This window comes from Oryza sativa, chromosome 3, assembly GCF_034140825.1.
Source record: "Oryza sativa Japonica Group chromosome 3, ASM3414082v1".
Taxonomy (NCBI): domain Eukaryota; kingdom Viridiplantae; phylum Streptophyta; class Magnoliopsida; order Poales; family Poaceae; genus Oryza; species Oryza sativa.
The window spans coordinates 534413-550782 of NC_089037.1; the positions used below are offsets into that span (position 1 = coordinate 534413).

The 16370-nt window shown below is 39.5% G+C and overlaps 1 protein-coding gene, 1 long non-coding RNA gene and 1 other non-coding gene across 3 annotated transcripts; 2 read left to right on the top strand and 1 right to left on the bottom strand.

Moving 5' to 3' along the window:
• Positions 1–487: 487 nt before the first annotated feature.
• Positions 488–561, bottom strand: TRNAN-GUU (transfer RNA asparagine (anticodon GUU)). Its single transcript has one exon. It is a non-coding gene; the product is annotated as a tRNA-Asn (tRNA).
• A 1552-nt stretch (positions 562–2113) lies between these two features.
• On the top strand, positions 2114–4743 carry LOC107280220 (uncharacterized). Its single transcript, XR_001544112.3, has 5 exons — positions 2114–2235; positions 2679–2722; positions 2968–3146; positions 3373–3457; positions 4348–4743. It is a non-coding gene; the product is annotated as an uncharacterized lncRNA (long non-coding RNA).
• Positions 4744–10734: 5991 nt separating this feature from the next.
• On the top strand, positions 10735–15894 carry LOC4331344 (probable cytokinin riboside 5'-monophosphate phosphoribohydrolase LOGL3). Its single transcript, NM_001423909.1, has 7 exons — positions 10735–10940; positions 12349–12446; positions 12778–12808; positions 13829–13928; positions 14528–14598; positions 14759–14902; positions 15319–15894. Exons 1-7 carry the CDS (start codon positions 10818–10820, stop codon positions 15385–15387), a joined length of 636 nt encoding a protein of 211 aa, NP_001410838.1. The 5' UTR covers positions 10735–10817; the 3' UTR covers positions 15388–15894.
• The last annotated feature ends 476 nt before the right edge of the window (positions 15895–16370 follow it).

A 16370-nucleotide genomic window follows, 5' to 3' on the forward strand; every position in this document is an offset into this window, starting at 1 on the left:
ATGGATATTTATCTGTAGAATAATAAAAATTTAAAATAACACGTTTGAAGCATAATAATAAAAATATGTATGGATGTTTATCTGCAGAATAATAAAAATTTAATTTTAAAAACCACGTGTGAAGCAGAATAATAAAATTTTAAATAATAAAAATATGTATGGAGGTCTATTTGCAGAATAATTAAAAGTTTATCGGCAGAATAATAAAAATTTAATGGATGTTTATCTGTAGAATAATTAATAGTTTATCTGCAGAATAATATAAATTTAATTTTAAAAACCACGTTTGAAGCAGAATAATAAAATTTTGAATAATAAAAATATGTATAGATGTTTATCTGCAGAATAATAATAAAAATTTTAAAAATAATATTAAAACCCACGTTTGAAGAAGAAGAATAAAAATATGTATAGATGTTTATCTGCAAAATAATAAAAAATTTTAAAAACACGAAATCTGCAAAATAATAAAAAAATTCTAAAAACACGCTAGAAGGAGGGCTTGAACCTCCGACCTTGTGGTTAACAGCCACACGCTCTAACCAACTGAGCTATTCCAGCTTATGGTTACAAATTTACAAACTCTGATAATATCTTACTTAAAGCCAAAGAATATTCTGCCCTGCACTTGCACGGACTGAATGCTGTCGTTGACACTGGCATACTACTGTACTCTATTAAGCTTGGGAAGGAACATTTGCAACTGCGCCTTCTCTCTCTCTCCCTGTGTGGGCTTGTTTACTTTTTTACCATTTATAAATTTTGACATTTCTAACATTTGGTAAGATAGCAAACTTAATTATAACACTAAGGCCGTGTTTAGTTCCAAAGTTTTTCTTCAAATTTCTAACTTTTCCATCACATCAAAACTTTCTTACACACAAACTTCTAACTTTTCCGTCACATCGTTCCAATTTCAACCAAACTTCCAATTTTGGTGTGAACTAAACACACTCTAACAACACAATCCTACCAACTTTTGAAAATTTGAAACTTTCCACTCACAAAACTTCAATCAAAATTTGATAAGGTATTAAACCAAACATCGCATAATTATCTTACCAAAAATTAGTAGTACCGAAATTTAGCATTGCCAAGTATTAATGAGATTTTTTTCTAATGAAATAAACAAGCTCTGTTTCCATCACTAATATTTCACTATATCAAAAAGATCCATCATCAATACTCCCCCGTTTCATATTATAAGTCATTTAACTTTTTTCTTAGTAAACTTTTTAAAATTTGACCAAGTTTATAATAAAATATAGTAACATTTTCGATACAAAATAAATATTATATCAAAAATATATCCAATGTTAGATTTAATGAAACTGATTTGGTGCCGTAGATATTGCTATTTGTCATATAAAGTTGATCAAACATAAAGAATTTTGAAAAAAAAGATAAATGACCTATAATATGAAATGGACGAAGTACTGTATTTGTTTATGTTGTTTGTAACAAATCAGACACCTTGATTCTTTTCTTGCAGTTAGGTTACTTGTGTTAGGTTATTTGCCTAACTCCATATAATACTGTGTCTTTCAGTCAGACCTCTATTACAAACAATTCTAATAGACAGAGAGTCAGAGATGGCGGAGCCAGAATTTTTTCAAGCATAGGGCTCAATTTAGTTGAATTTATATAATTTTGCCTTTATCTTCTAGTTTTTGAAGTTTTAAAATGGAATTTCAATGCATATTTAGGATCAGGAGTAGGGCTACAGCCCTAGCTGCCCTACTCCTGTCTCCGCCCCTCAGATATATATACAGTACAGCCATACAGGGTGGCAGATGCATACTACAGTGTGGAGTCCATATGTTAAAGCAAGTGCAGTAGCAATTGAAAGTATGTTACTCCACTAGTCATGGATTACTGTGCTGAATATGATATATTTATTCCCTGTGTCTATAAAAACGGTGTATGCGGGCCATGGCTTCCAGTGTACTGAGCCAATCGGCCCAACAAGGCCCACGTGTAAGCACAGCAGCTGTCGTCAAGAGATGAATTCAATTCAAACCTGGGCTCAAATCAGCAACGAGATGCGCTTTAGCTTCCGGCCCACTTCCCCAGCCCGAGACGAAGTCCGTGTCGTATCCCTCCCAGTACTACCAGGCCGCCACTCTCCTCTCCTCAACGCACCACTCCGCCGCTCCCCCGCTCGGGCGCGGCTCTCGTTTCCCGAACCTTCTAGAAGCTTGGTGCTCCTCCTGCTCACCTCCGCCGGCGACGCAGGTGCGATCTCTCAACTCGTAGCCTCCCCTGGTTCGCACGATTCGGTTCCGATCAGGCTGGCTCTCTCGTTTGTGGCGATTCGAGGCGATCAGCTTTCTCGAGACCCTTCGGCGGCTTGATCTGGGATTGGGGAGTTGACGCGGATTTGCCTAGTGGAATTCACTGAATAGCTCGTTCACTATATATAATCCGCTGGGTTTTGGTGGGTTTTATGGGTCAACTAGTTTCCAGAGCTAGCGCTCGATTGGTTACACCCATTCAAAATCGCTGGTTCAATTGTTCAGATGCTTGATCTAACCATTTTCCTTTTTTGATACGGCATACTTGATCTAACCATTCAAAATCGCTGGTTCAGTCGTTTAAGTATCTCTGTGTAGTGTCAATGTGCATGTCTTAGGATTCATACTCTGATGATTTTTCATATTGGACTTGTTTGACTATAGGGACACCATCTTTGGGCAATATATTGGCACTTCGATTTTACGAGGTATGATAGTCTGATGTAATGTTGTTCATAGTTCTGACTGTTTATGATTCTTTTTTCACAAATGTGCTCTCGTGAATATTTCACCGATATATGCTACTCTTCTTCTAATATGTTAATGTGCAAGGCTTTTGCGCGTACGTGAAAAAACAAACACAAATGTGCTGTCGTAACTACTGTTTATCTAAAGAACTTTCCATGTGCATACCGTTGGGTAAAGGCTAAATTTAATGTTGTTCCTTTAACAGGCATTAGGAAGTGATTTATTCTTCTCTTGAACAGACCAAATTGGCCATGCATATGTGGTATCCATGATTGCTAGGGGAATTAGAGTTATGACGGGTTCAGACCAGCCTGTCGTTCTGCACATGAAGACCTTAATGGTGTTAAGAAAAATTTAGTTCAAGGTGCGCTCCCTATTATCAAGGTTAGAGTCTTGACCTATATTGTTCTAACCAGAGGTGCCTGTTCGAGTAAAATCAGTTCATATGTCATTTGATACTTTGACTTTAAATGCAAGCTATTACTTTGTTCATATAGCTCAAATGAGGTCAAACAATAGTAGAATGCTAACGTTGGCACACAATTACTTTTCTGATGTAATCCCGTGATGATGCACAATGTGAGGCTAATATATTCTGACCTTTTTGCAGTGGCACTGGTGGGGACATATTTACTCAGAATGGACTGTTGTTTCTTGTGCACGTTCTGTTATCACATATTCTTCTGGGAAAAAGAGTACTGCTGGCAATCCCCTCCCCTCTTCCTCTTCCTCTTATCATTAAAATAGCTGTGAATCCATTTTTTTTAAAAAAAAAAAACATGTAAGACCCTGAATTTGACTTTAATGGAGAAATTTGAAAATATGCGTAGGGAATCCCTGCATATGCACACTCACCTAATCTCAAGGAGAAAAACTAGTTATTCCAACTAATAATGGGCTCGAACTTGGTGAAATATGATTTGTACAGCACTACAGCCAAACCTCAAGTGCAGCCATTCGACCATGTTAACAGCACCATTTGAAATTTTTGACACAAACAACAAACTTGTGGCTATTCCTATCTATAGTAAAAGGTCGGAATAGATTTTATCAAACAAATTGATCTTGTCCTACAGGATTCAGTTGATGCTGTTAAAACTGGAATATTGTGGGTGGATGGATGCATTCTGTGCTAGTTACTACTCTTACTCTATATGCGTTGATCTAGTCGTCCATGCATTGCTTCTCGCTGAGTTGCTGGTGCTTTGTGAGATCCAGACTTTTCTGAACACCATTCTATCATATATAGAGAAGTTAGTTAGGATGTCTTTCCTGCACGTGCAGTATTTTGAATTTCTTCTAGAATTGCCGGATCATGAATACCACGAATGAGATTATGAATTATTAAGTGCAACAAGGGCAGCATCCTTACGTTTCCAGTAAGGATGCATCGTTAGAATAGCATTCGCCAGCTTCCAAAGTATGTAGAATACATGAACCTGATAGCCAGATACGCTGGCACGAGTATGTCTGTTACTTTACATACGGCAAAAACGTTAAGCCAGTCGATCGGCAGTTTGACTCTGTTAAATGTTCAGGATCAGATTTAGCACGATGGTTGTTGATATTCTGATATGCATGTCAGGTTTGTGCATACGGTTTCCAATGCATCTTGGACACGCCAGCAACCAACTTTACTTGAACCTCATGGAGCTATCATCAACATGAGGATGCTATATTATCCCTGCGAAAATCCCAGATGCAGAAGCAGACAGGCTCAGAACGTTACTGTGAACACGTGCATCGTCTGCAACCGGGAAATTCCAGGTATTTTTCTCAGATCATATGACCCCTAACCGCTGTCACCCTCCCAATCTCTTTTTCATGAAGATGGTCACGACTTTTGGTACTTACTGTGCAAATACGACGTATTGGATCGTGCATCCCTTTAATTAAGCATTGGCAAGTTTTTTGAATGACGAATTGACGACTGTCGTTAAATCCCAAGATGTACCTGGTAACAATGTTTACCACTGTCTAATGGTTGTTACTCGATGGAAAGATGGTAGAGATTGGTGGGGTAAATTATGAGCAAGATTAGGAATCAACACGGTTAGGCTGGGACAGGGTACTCACGCTCATCCCTAAACAGAACTTATACTTGTTTGCTAATTAAATAGTACTATTGCTGTGCCATATTCAACATTCAAGCCTTGTTTAGAGCATGGGAGTTCTCTCTTTTTTTTCCCCTGCTAGAATTTATTTCACTCATAGTTGCACTAAAAGATGTAGAACAGTAGAACTGTAGAAGAGATCGTTGTTCCCCCGACTCTAGGCCCATGGAGTGACAGTGCGTTGATACTCGATAGCAGATAGGATAGAGAGTTGCGTTGGGATGTCAGTGTCATCTAACCTTGTGTAGAGGTGACGGACCGGTACCAATGAAGCTGTGAGTGCTGTGGTGCGTTGATGCATCCATAATTCATCAAAACATGAAATAGACGGTGGTCAGGCCGTCAGCGAACTATCAGTGACAACGTCATCAATGCCAACTAGAACCATATATATAACCCAAGCCTCTATGGTAAGTAAATTGCCTACGTAAGACAATAATATCCGACGATTAGTGATATCTGGGTTATTTGTTCACAATTGTTGACGACTAGTTGTAATTCCTGTTGGCGGCAAGTAGCCCAAAACTGTTGGGATAATAATGTGATGGATATAATATCATCCTCAACTTGATACAAAATAGTGGTGATAGGCCACTATTGTTATTGCAACAATGGTAACAGGGTATTGACACTACCACGAGAATATTGTGCTGCTAAAATAGCTAGAGAATAATATGGGATAAAATAGAGAACGTCTCTCTAGTTTATTCCTACTAGAGGTGATAGTGACGCTATTGCACTCGCAATAGCAATAGCGGGTTATTGACACTACCATGGAAATATTGTGTTGCTAAAATAGCTAGAGAATAATGTGGGATAGGATAGAAAATCTCTAAGTTTATTCCTACTTGAGTACGGTTTTATTTGTGTTGAATTGGCATGGGTCTGGCCTGTTAAGCCTGTTGGTCTGACCAGGCTTGGGCTTTTTATGCTTACATGTACCCGTGACAACCCCTTTTTTTTTAAAAAAAAAAGTGTGCACTGTAACTTCGATTTTTTTAAGTTGGAACTAAGGTATGGTTTTTTATGACTTACTCTAAAAAAAATTGAATTTTTATCAAGTTGATTTGGTGCCAGCATTTTACGTTAATCGATACATATGTATTTCACTGGATTCTTTATAAATAATGATGTGGTTCATTGAAACGGTGTGCCAACATATATACTCTAATCGAGCACTTTGAGAAAACTTACACGTGTATTAGAAACATCTGACTAATGATTTAAGTAAATCATGTTATAATGATTTAGATTGGAGGTTCCTTTGATTGAAGGAAATTCAAAGATTTTTCAAAGGATTCTAAGCCTTAGGAATTTTTCCTTTTGTTGTTTGAAAAAAAAGGGATTTGAGCATATCATACTCCTATGAATTGCTATCCATTGCACCAATTCCATAGGAAATTTTTCCATGAGTCCTTCTCGCTGCTTGGAGTCTGTTTTTAGCCGCCGTAATTTCTCTAAGCTTCAGTTTTTTCTTCTTTTGCTTTTTCTTCCTTCCCCTAGCATAAGACAGTCTAGCTGATTACGTCGTGTAACTAAAACTCTTTTTCTTCTAATATATTGACGTGCAATCATTTTACGCGTTTGCGAAAAAAATTTTCCACGAATCCAAACCTCTTTTTTATTTTTCCTCTGAGAAGCCCAATGGATCTCTCTTAATTCCATCAAATTTCTATATATGATTAAAATTTTAATATTTCTGATATTAGTAACAATAGTACGGACAATATGTACGGGGTTAACAATTAGTATGTGTAATTCAATAAAATAAGATATGCACATATACTTTTGCTGAACTTTAAATGTTATCTTTTGTGGTTCTTTGTCTGCATGCCCAATAGTTCGTAGGCACTGTCGAGAGTTTAGATTATACTCCCTCCGTCTCATAATATAAGGGATTTTGAGTTTTTTCTTGCAACATTTGATCACTCGTCTTATTCAAAAAAATTTGAAATTATTATTTATTTTATTTGTGACTTATTTTATTATATACAGTACTTTAAGCATAACTTTTTGTTTTTTATATTTGTAAAAAAAATTGAATAAGACGAGTGGTCAAACGTTGCAAACAAAAACTCAAAATCCTTTATATTGTGGGACGGAGGGAGTATATAACATCTTCTTTAGAAAATGGATAGAAATCTAGCCTCTATATCTACAAGTGACATACAACTAAAGTTTACAGGAATACTAGATTCCAAGTCTCATAAGTGAGAAAACAAAAAACACCACAAAAGAACAAAAAAAAAAACTAAAACACTGGAAGACTAATTTCAAATTTAGATGTAGAGGCTGGGTTTTAATCTATTTTTTAAAAGAAAGATTGTGTAGGTTAACTTTTAGTGATGTTAGATCGATTTGTTGGACGTTTTTGGAGCGTGCATTGGATAGGGTTAGAAAATCATCGGCCATGAATCTCCTAGTCCATTGGTGGCTCATCAATCATCGTATTGATCTATGGCACCGACCGGTGAGCTGCTGAGTCGGAATGGGTGGGGAGTGAATCGGAGGACACTCCAGCAGAGTCCAACACTCGAGCTGCCTGCCTACGCAACCGCCGGCGGCGAGAAAATTGAAATGATGCCACGGCCAAAGGCGGCGACAGCGGCAGCGCTGCAGGCTCGATCCCTCGCTTTCTGTCCCTCCCCTGCCGGGGCTGCAATATTACACCTGCAACTGCAAGCATGCAATGGCATGGCATTTTGGATCATATCTCTCCTGCCTGCCTGCCTGCCTGTTGACATGCCCTTCACGACCCCACTCAATCCGCACTCGATTTTTTTTTATTTTGAAATATTTAAATTTTTAATTTTAAAAATAAACACTTCCAAAATTTATTTTCAAGACCTGTTTGAGCTGATCTGGCTGGCATGCCAACGTTACCTGATCACGTCACGTTGACAGCGTTTTTTTTTAAAATTACACAGTACAACGTAGACACTCACAACGCACGCACACTCACCCGTATGAGCGCACGCACGTAAACCTTAACTCTATGAGCATCTTCGAAGAATAGGCCGGCAAATCCATTCTGGAGATTGACGAAGTCAACACAGACGCATCGTTGTCGACGAGTACGTCGCGTACCACTGAAAGCACAAAGCCATTAAATCCTGAAAAATTTGCTCTCATTGGGAGTCAAACCCAGGACCTAAGGTGCTACTGAGGCTCTTGTAACCACTAGGCTACAGGCTCTTTCGCACGTTGACAGCGTTATTTGGCCATGCCCTGTTATGTCCGTTGTGTGTGGCGTGTCAATATTATTTTAGTACGCTAGGCAAGTTGGCGTTGCCAAAAGATTCAAATTCTAGAAATAAGTTTTTGAAGGGTTTATTTTTAAAATTTAAAAACAAGAAAGTTCAAAAAGAAAAAAAAATCCCCGCACTCACCCCTGCCCTATCACCGGTTTATCTCTTCTTTTCTTATCTGCTTTGCTCCTCCTCGCACTCGGCACTCGACAGCTCTACCTCTCGATCGAGTGGTTGGTCCGCTGCTCGCATCCATCCATGTTTTTAGTGTGCTCCAGCCTGCAGCAGTTGAAACTTGAAACCCCAAGGCAGCTCAGGCTCAGCTACCTAGCAATTCATCTTTGGTCACTGACGACTAAAAAGGATGCGTGCATAATAATACATGAGTGCTCCATTAATTTATCTCTGAATGAATTGAGTTTTCAGCCAGACAAATGGAGCCATCGATTGGGCAGCGGTAGCACGATCGATAGCAAGATAAAAGCTCCTGTCGTGGCACTGTATGAGGCGTACAAAACACACGAGCTCAACAGCCATAGCTAGACCTCGACACAGATTTGACCGAAAGCCCTTGGAAATGGACTGCACTCTGTGAGTGCGTGCAAAAGGCTCGCCTGCGGGATCCACGTGGCGACCTCCCGTTGGTCCCAGCCCCAACCTGCTCGGGAGAAACGTCATTATATTGTTTGACTCGGTACAAAATCAACCAAAAAGATAAAAAATTATATTAAACGCCATTAGCTAATTTAGCTTTCGACCTTTTCCTGGGTGTTGGATAAGATCATCCATGCATGCAGGAGTAGGCCACACCATCCAATTCCGTATACGCATCCTCCTCCACTCTGCCCCTGTCCTGTGTTGCTGCTGCTATGCTCTGGCATTCTTTAGGGAGCTTGAGATTTTAGAAACAGATTTCTTTTTAGTAATTACAAACTGAGATATGAGTCTTAGAAAAAGATATTTTTTCAGCTTTTACTTTGTAGTCTATCTTTTAATCTATAACTATATAGAGTCGAATTTAGATGAAAATTTATATAATTTGAAGAGTTAATTACTAGGAGTAACTGATGGATGGTGCAGTGTTAACGCGGCGGCGATCCGTTGGTTAATTGGAAATGGGCAGATGAGAAGGAAGGAGGCAGGCAGGCAATGCATGCATGATGGAGTTGTCGCGTCGGCTTCGCTTTTGCGACGACCACCAATTACTTGTGTCGCCTTGTTGCGGTTTCTGTAGGAAAAACACATCTGTCGATCGATCCTTTGCCCTTGCCCACCGGGGTCGCCACTACCACTCTCACCCAACTCTCAACGCGTATATATGCTTTGCTTGCCCAATGTCATGTATATATGTACCTAGCTAGTACCTGCCATGCATCTCTGTCACTCACTTGACCAGTATACATGCATAATTTCTTTATAAAATGAAAATACCATCACACGTGTTTCTTATGGTAATTGAAGACCTTCAACTTTTCTAGTATTATAATTTGTTGTCTAAATTTCAATTCATGCATGCAACTCTGCTAAACGAATTATTAAGAGCTAATTAAGGTATGTATGTATATATATATATATATATATATATATAAAAGCTAGGTTGTCGTAGCAGACACAACATACAATCTCTTATCATGGGGCTAGATATAAAGCGAGGGACAAAGCTCGATTTGAGGTTCGATTTCCTGGATCCTGATGCATACACATAAAACTGTGAGTAACCAAAGGCTGGGGGGAAAGTACGTCGTAGATATCATAGGGTTGTTTGCTCTTTAGCTCTCATCCTTTTTCCTTCAACTTAGATATCATTTGGCTAGCTATATTCGCACTAGCTAAGATAGCCCCAACACGTACATACACTAATTAACATGGATATTAATTCTTGAAACATTAACAAACTGTTTACCTGCACGTTATGTACTCGCTTTCTAGAGAGGCCCCAGCAGAGAGAGCAAAACAGTCGATCTGGAGAGCTGTGGATGAGGTCACTGTACCGGCGAATTAAGAGCGTGCCTGCCAGCTTGTTTGGTAAAGACAGGAGGAAACCATATGTACGTATCAACGCCAGAGAGGTGGGGATGGAAGACCAGAAATTATAACAGTAACAAATAATCATCTGTTCCTACTGTTATCAGGTCAAAGGGTTGCCCATATCAAGCACATGTTTCAGTGTTCCTATCCTTATTCTTGCCAAACAAAACAAAAATGATAAGATCAGATCAGCTGACCAAAACAAACAAGTAGATGCTAGTAGTATTTAACTACAAGAATGAAAAGGTGAACACCACTACTTACGTAGCTTGTTGCTAATTAGGCGTCAAGTTGTTGTATTTAATTTACCTGCATGGATGTTTTCTTTTAGAACACTGTTGCTCGCTATCAGTAGTATGATAATAATAAGATAAATGAGGTGGCTAGCAAGGCTATGGTACCAACAGGCAACGAGCAGCAGAGGCGAATGGGACGTGTGTTTCATCATCAAGCACAAGCTAGCTAGCACTACACTGTTACTGTCCATTCTCCATTCAGGCAGCTAGCGCTGTTGCAAGATAGGTCGCCCGGCCCCAGACATCCTTTCTTTATATAAACCAGCCAGCCATGGCGCACCCAAACACAAACACAAAGAGAGCAAAACTTAAGCTAGCTCTGGGTGCTGCATTGTCTGCAGTTTACAAAGGTAGATCAATTAGAGGAGAATGAGGCAGCAGCAGCAGCAGCAGCAGGAGAGCAGGTTCAAGAGGACCTGCGTGTTCTGCGGCAGTAGCCAGGGCAACAAGACCACCTACCGCGATGCCGCCGTCGACCTCGCCAAAGAGCTGGTACACAACTACACTCTCTCATAGCATGCATCTATGTTTAACAGCATATCATGAATCTCTCTCTTTAGTTTTGTTTAGATTGCGGTTCCTTTCCATAATTACACCTCAAAGCAGGAAGCAAAGGTTTATAATTAATTAATATAGGCGTGGATCTTTAATAAATTGTGATCATATATATGCGCTGGCAAAACAGGCTATCTTTCACCTGCATATATATAATCACAATATATATTGTGTTATCAAAATCAAAATTAAAGATCCACGCCTGTGTAGAGGCCGAATTTTATCTATTCATTGTCTAAAAAGATACTCTCCGTTTCAGGTTATAAGATGTTTTGACTTTGATCAAAGTCAAATTGTTTCAAGTTTGACTAAAGTTATAGACAAATATAGTAATATTTATAATACTAAATTAGTTTCATCAAATCAATAATTGAATATATTTTTATAACAAATTTATCTTGGATTGAAAATGTTACTACTTTTTTTATACAAACTTGATCAAACTTAATGCAATTTTACTTTGACCAAAGTCAAAACGTCTTATAACCTTAAACGGAGGGAGTATATTGTACTAGTTAACTACAAACTATCGGTTACCACTTACTAACGGATACTGTAACGGGAACAGCTCAACATATCAACAAAGTTTTAAGAGTTGGTAAAACTTATTCGGTTTCATCCGTTTTTATTCGGTTACTGCCAGGTAGTGGTAACCCCATCCATATTGGATAAGGAAACCTGCTTCCAATAGATCGACACGATACCCTCGTCCCCTTTTCTATTCAATTGGACTACATGGCTGCTTTACATCCATCATCACTTTTTTTTTTGAAAACTACTCTATCTGTCCCATAATATAAGAAATTTTAAAGGGATTTGACATATTCACAATGGATCTAGATAGGCTCTATGTCTAGATTTACCGTACTAGAATATGTCACACCCTTTCAAAATCTCTTATATTATAGGACGGGGGAGAAGTATGCACTACTAATCAAGAGACTATATTGTGGCAACGTGTTCGAACAATATCCAGTTCGGTGGTACAGTAAGAAACACTACAATGGTACTGGTTGTATTCGACAGTGAAATTCAGACGTTTATAGTATTTCGCGTGCCTCCCTTTGTTTTTTTTCCTTCATCGAAAGAAAAAGGAAACAGAGGGACAGGTCTACGTTCTGTTCTGCAAAGGAGTACTAGTACGTATCAAGACAAGTACAGCAGCATGTACAGAGATTTTGTCATGTCAGAAAATGGCAACGCCCATGCGTTCCTCTGCATCTCCTGTCTGCATGTGTATCCCCAAGTTTTATGGGAACAGGAGAACGCTGCCCCATTGTTGCCTCTGCAACGAATTTGCTGCTGCACTGCACGATGATGATGAGGAGTTGTTGTTTCCGTGCAGGTCGCGAGGGGCATTGACCTTGTGTACGGCGGCGGCAGCATTGGCCTCATGGGCCTCGTCTCCCAGGCCGTCTACGACGGTGGCAGACATGTCATTGGGTACACACTCTCTTCTTCTTCTTCCTCTTTCCATCTTTAATTTCCCTGGCCTCTGAATTTCAATCCACCACGACAGTCAAGCTTCAGGTTCTATGTTAAAGGCCACTGATGTTATTGCGTCATGCCATAGCTTCTATGTTAAAATACTCTACGCATGATATTTTGTCAGTTTAGCTTAGGATTGATGCACAGTTAATTAATTAAGTCTGATTGAAGAGTATTTTTATTATATTACTCCCTAGTACGTCCATTAATATTGATGCAAGTATATGCCAGTACAAGGAAGTGCTCACTCTGTTGTTTCATGCTCTTGTCTTCCATGCGCGTGCAGGGTCATCCCCAAGACTCTCATGACCCCCGAGGTATGAATTGCACATCTCCCCTACTGCTATTCTACTTCACAAGTGAAATTATTACTGTAAATTACTATCATATACTAGTTTTAGCACCAATCACCACCAGTATATGCTCCTTTTAAGTTTCAATCATGGCAATGCACTGACACTTGATAGTTTTCAATTGTGTTACTACTAGGCCCCAGGGCTAGTTGACACTCTATCAGATATATAGCAGTAATCCTTGAGCACTTGAATCGATCGAGTGTCTCCTGGGAAACAGAACAGGCACTGCTTAGAAACTGAAAACAACAGTTTAATCTAATCACCTGGATGGGATGGAGTATAGTCGTACTTTTGTAGTCGATTGCGCGCCTGCGGCACAAATCCAAACCCGGGCGTGAGTATAAACTAGAGGAGCACTGCAGCTTTGCAGATGATTCCTCAAAGACATGCTTCCCTTGGAAGTCGAGGCAACGTTTGCCTGTCTCTATAGCCTTCTCCTCAAAAGAATGTTCTTGTTTGCTACTCCTACTACAACTCCATCCATGAAGTTTTAGAAGCAGGAATGCAGGCATGAGGCATCCTAGATGACCTTGATTGATGAAGCAGAGGGCATTGATCTCTGCAGCTACCTGCATCAGCCCATCATGTATTACTTGATGGCTCATGCAACAGCTCAATCCTGCTTGCACATGGTTGTTGCATTGCAGTAATTTCTCATTGCACTTGCTCACAGCCATATGTACTGTGAATCTGTAATAGAGTACAGTACTGTTTTTCCTTCTTGCCACGTGCATGATAGGAGTAATGTCAACGGTAATTAATTGGCATCAATGTGTACTTCCCTGGCTCAGCAGTGTGGTACGACTAGGAGTTTTTGCCTCAGAATGGTTTAGAGACAATGCATGATGCATCATATATAGTCATAGCATTGTAATATACTTTTAGCCACCTGCAAAAATAGTTTTAGTAGTAGTGAATTAACCAGTAATCTTTAAGTAATACTGAAGGGGATATATGGATGTATGTTGTTGTTATCTGCAGATAATCGGAGAGACAGTAGGGGAGGTGAGGCCAGTGTCCGACATGCACCAGAGGAAGGCTGAGATGGCGAGGCAGTCTGATGCATTCATAGCCCTGCCCGGTGAGCGCTGCATAGCCCTGCATTTCATAACTGTGCATTGCATTCCATTTCTCAATTTTGTCAGGTCAAGGCGCCAGCAAGATCTCCACGGCTAGTACTGCCTCTTAAGAGCAAGGTTAATAGTAGTTGTAGGCAGCCGGCGTTAATTCCATCCAACTCAGCTAGTAACTCTTTTTGCACCTTGTGAATACAATAAGTGACCTGCAACGCTGGGCCCATCAACTTCACATCATAATAAAATAACTTAAGCTTCCTCTCACACATGCAGCTCACAACCTTTGCGCTCACCACTTTTCACCATTTTTCTCTCGAAGCTGGTGCTAGAGCCAGCGATAAAATTGTCGCCCACTCTCACTCTCTCTCCTCTTCTCACTCATCCAGCTCAACACTGTAGCTGACGTGTTTCTCCTATCGCCAGTCCAGCTTGTACTGTTGTACTCGCTCTAATAAATCCTCTAGTAATAGTACTGCGTGTGTCAGACAAGTAATAACACGCCAAGTGGCAACGTGGCACCCTTGTTTACTTACGGTATTAGTATTACTGATCTTCTGTCGTTTAGAGTACCACAAACTAACTAGAATGTATCGAAACAATTCAGGAGGATACGGAACACTGGAAGAGCTGCTTGAAGTCATCACATGGGCGCAATTAGGCATCCATCATAAACCGGTATAATTCAGTGCATTAATCGCTATATTATGGAGTATATAAGCACTCGCTTCTCTCTGAAACGAACTCTTTACGATATTATCCATTTCATCTTAATTCAGTGCTAATGATTTCTGACAGAGAGCTTTATTCTTTTCCTGATGAACCATGCATCTTTCAGGTTGGGCTGCTGAACGTTGATGGGTACTACAACTCCCTGCTCACATTCATCGACCAAGCCGTGGAAGAAGGCTTCATCAGCCCCAGTGCTCGCCGCATCATCGTGTCGGCTCCAACGGCACAAGAACTCATGGACAAGCTTGAGGTAGTCTAAATTAACAGCTCATGCAAAGTTTCTTTTTTTTTTTAACTACTCCCTCCATCGCAAAATATAATGTTTATAAGTTAATGGTCTTCAACGTAAAACTTTAACTGTTGCTTTCATCCATGATATATTATCGACAACAACAAAATTAACATAATATGAAAAATACTTTTTTTTCAAGAATACGCATAAGGATTACATATCTTTGTATTAAGATTGAAAAAGGAAAACGCTTTTAAATGCAAATTTAGTGATATAACTATGCGTGGCACTGAACATATACAGTGTTTTGGTTTTATTACTGGTCACAAATTTACAAAGGTTGAATTTTCTTAAAACAAGGATCTCCATCTCAATTATGACTTGCTTTTAATTGCTCTGTGCACAACTGACTGTATCTCAATCTATTTATGCAGGAATACGTCCCTTACCATGATAGGGTTGCGTCTGGGCTGAACTGGGAGACTGGTCATCTAGGGTTCTAAGCTGTTGCAGCGAGCTTAATTAAGCTTAAATGAATTGAAGAAAGGCGAACCATCGAGCAGCCATCAACATTAAGCATTGCTTGTTAATTGTGCTCGATCTATGTAGTAGTAGTAGCAGCTTGTTAACCAGTCTAGATTGTCTTTTTTTTTTCTCCTACGAAGCATGGAGTTTGTCATCTCAGTTTGGGTAAGAAAAACTAGTAGCACCTAATCAGCCATATATCGATGTTCAAGATCCAGTAACTGAGAATTAATTGACACTAAACCAAGTGTCAAAGATTGACCTGATCTGGTTACTGCATCATAAGTTTTAAGATTGTTGCAAGTTGTTGATTGAAACACTCTTTGTTTTGGAGATGTAAGCCGTTTCTATTTCCATTTCCATTATTTGATCGGTGTTATTATACACACTGATACATATTGAGCGAAAGCAAAAGAGGCCCATAACATTATTTAGAAAGTGTTATGGGCTTGACATTAAAATGGATCGGTCCGACTTTTCCGCCATTATTTCAATTCGGCCCATTAGTCGCAAACGGGAAAATGGGCCATTAACAGATTCGTGTTGCCACGATGATATACCGACATTGCTGCGCCTCAATTGGAACAGAAAAATTATGGTAAAATAGAAATTTATTTAAGCATTTTTTTCCCGACCGTTTACATCCCTGGAATCCGCTGTAATTCCTGCAAAGCACCGTGTAGACAAAGGCAAAGGCAAATTTGTTCGTCCGGCTTCAACATAAATTTATCTTACTTTCTACACTCAAAAGTTTGGTATTCCACTTCCCTTGCTTTTCAGATGTGCACTTTGGTTTCTCAAAGGGTTTTTTTTTTTTGAATAAAATGGTCATCGCAATACTTGGATATAGGAAGGAAAGGGTTATGGATGCATAATGCAATTGATCCTTAATTAGTCCTAATCTGTCATCGCATACACGATGGATTGTTTTCCAGCTGCTTGCACCAACTTGCATTGCCAC

Bases quoted from the DNA above. Each gene is read 5' to 3' on its own strand.
- LOC4331344 (NM_001423909.1), top strand. From the start codon at position 10,818: ATGAGGCAGCAGCAGCAGCAGCAGCAGGAGAGCAGGTTCAAGAGGACC. The intron at 12,809-13,828 runs GTATGAATTGCA...TGTTATCTGCAG, and splicing joins AGACTCTCATGACCCCCGAG to ATAATCGGAGAGACAGTAGG. The intron at 14,903-15,318 runs GTAGTCTAAATT...CTATTTATGCAG, and splicing joins AACTCATGGACAAGCTTGAG to GAATACGTCCCTTACCATGA.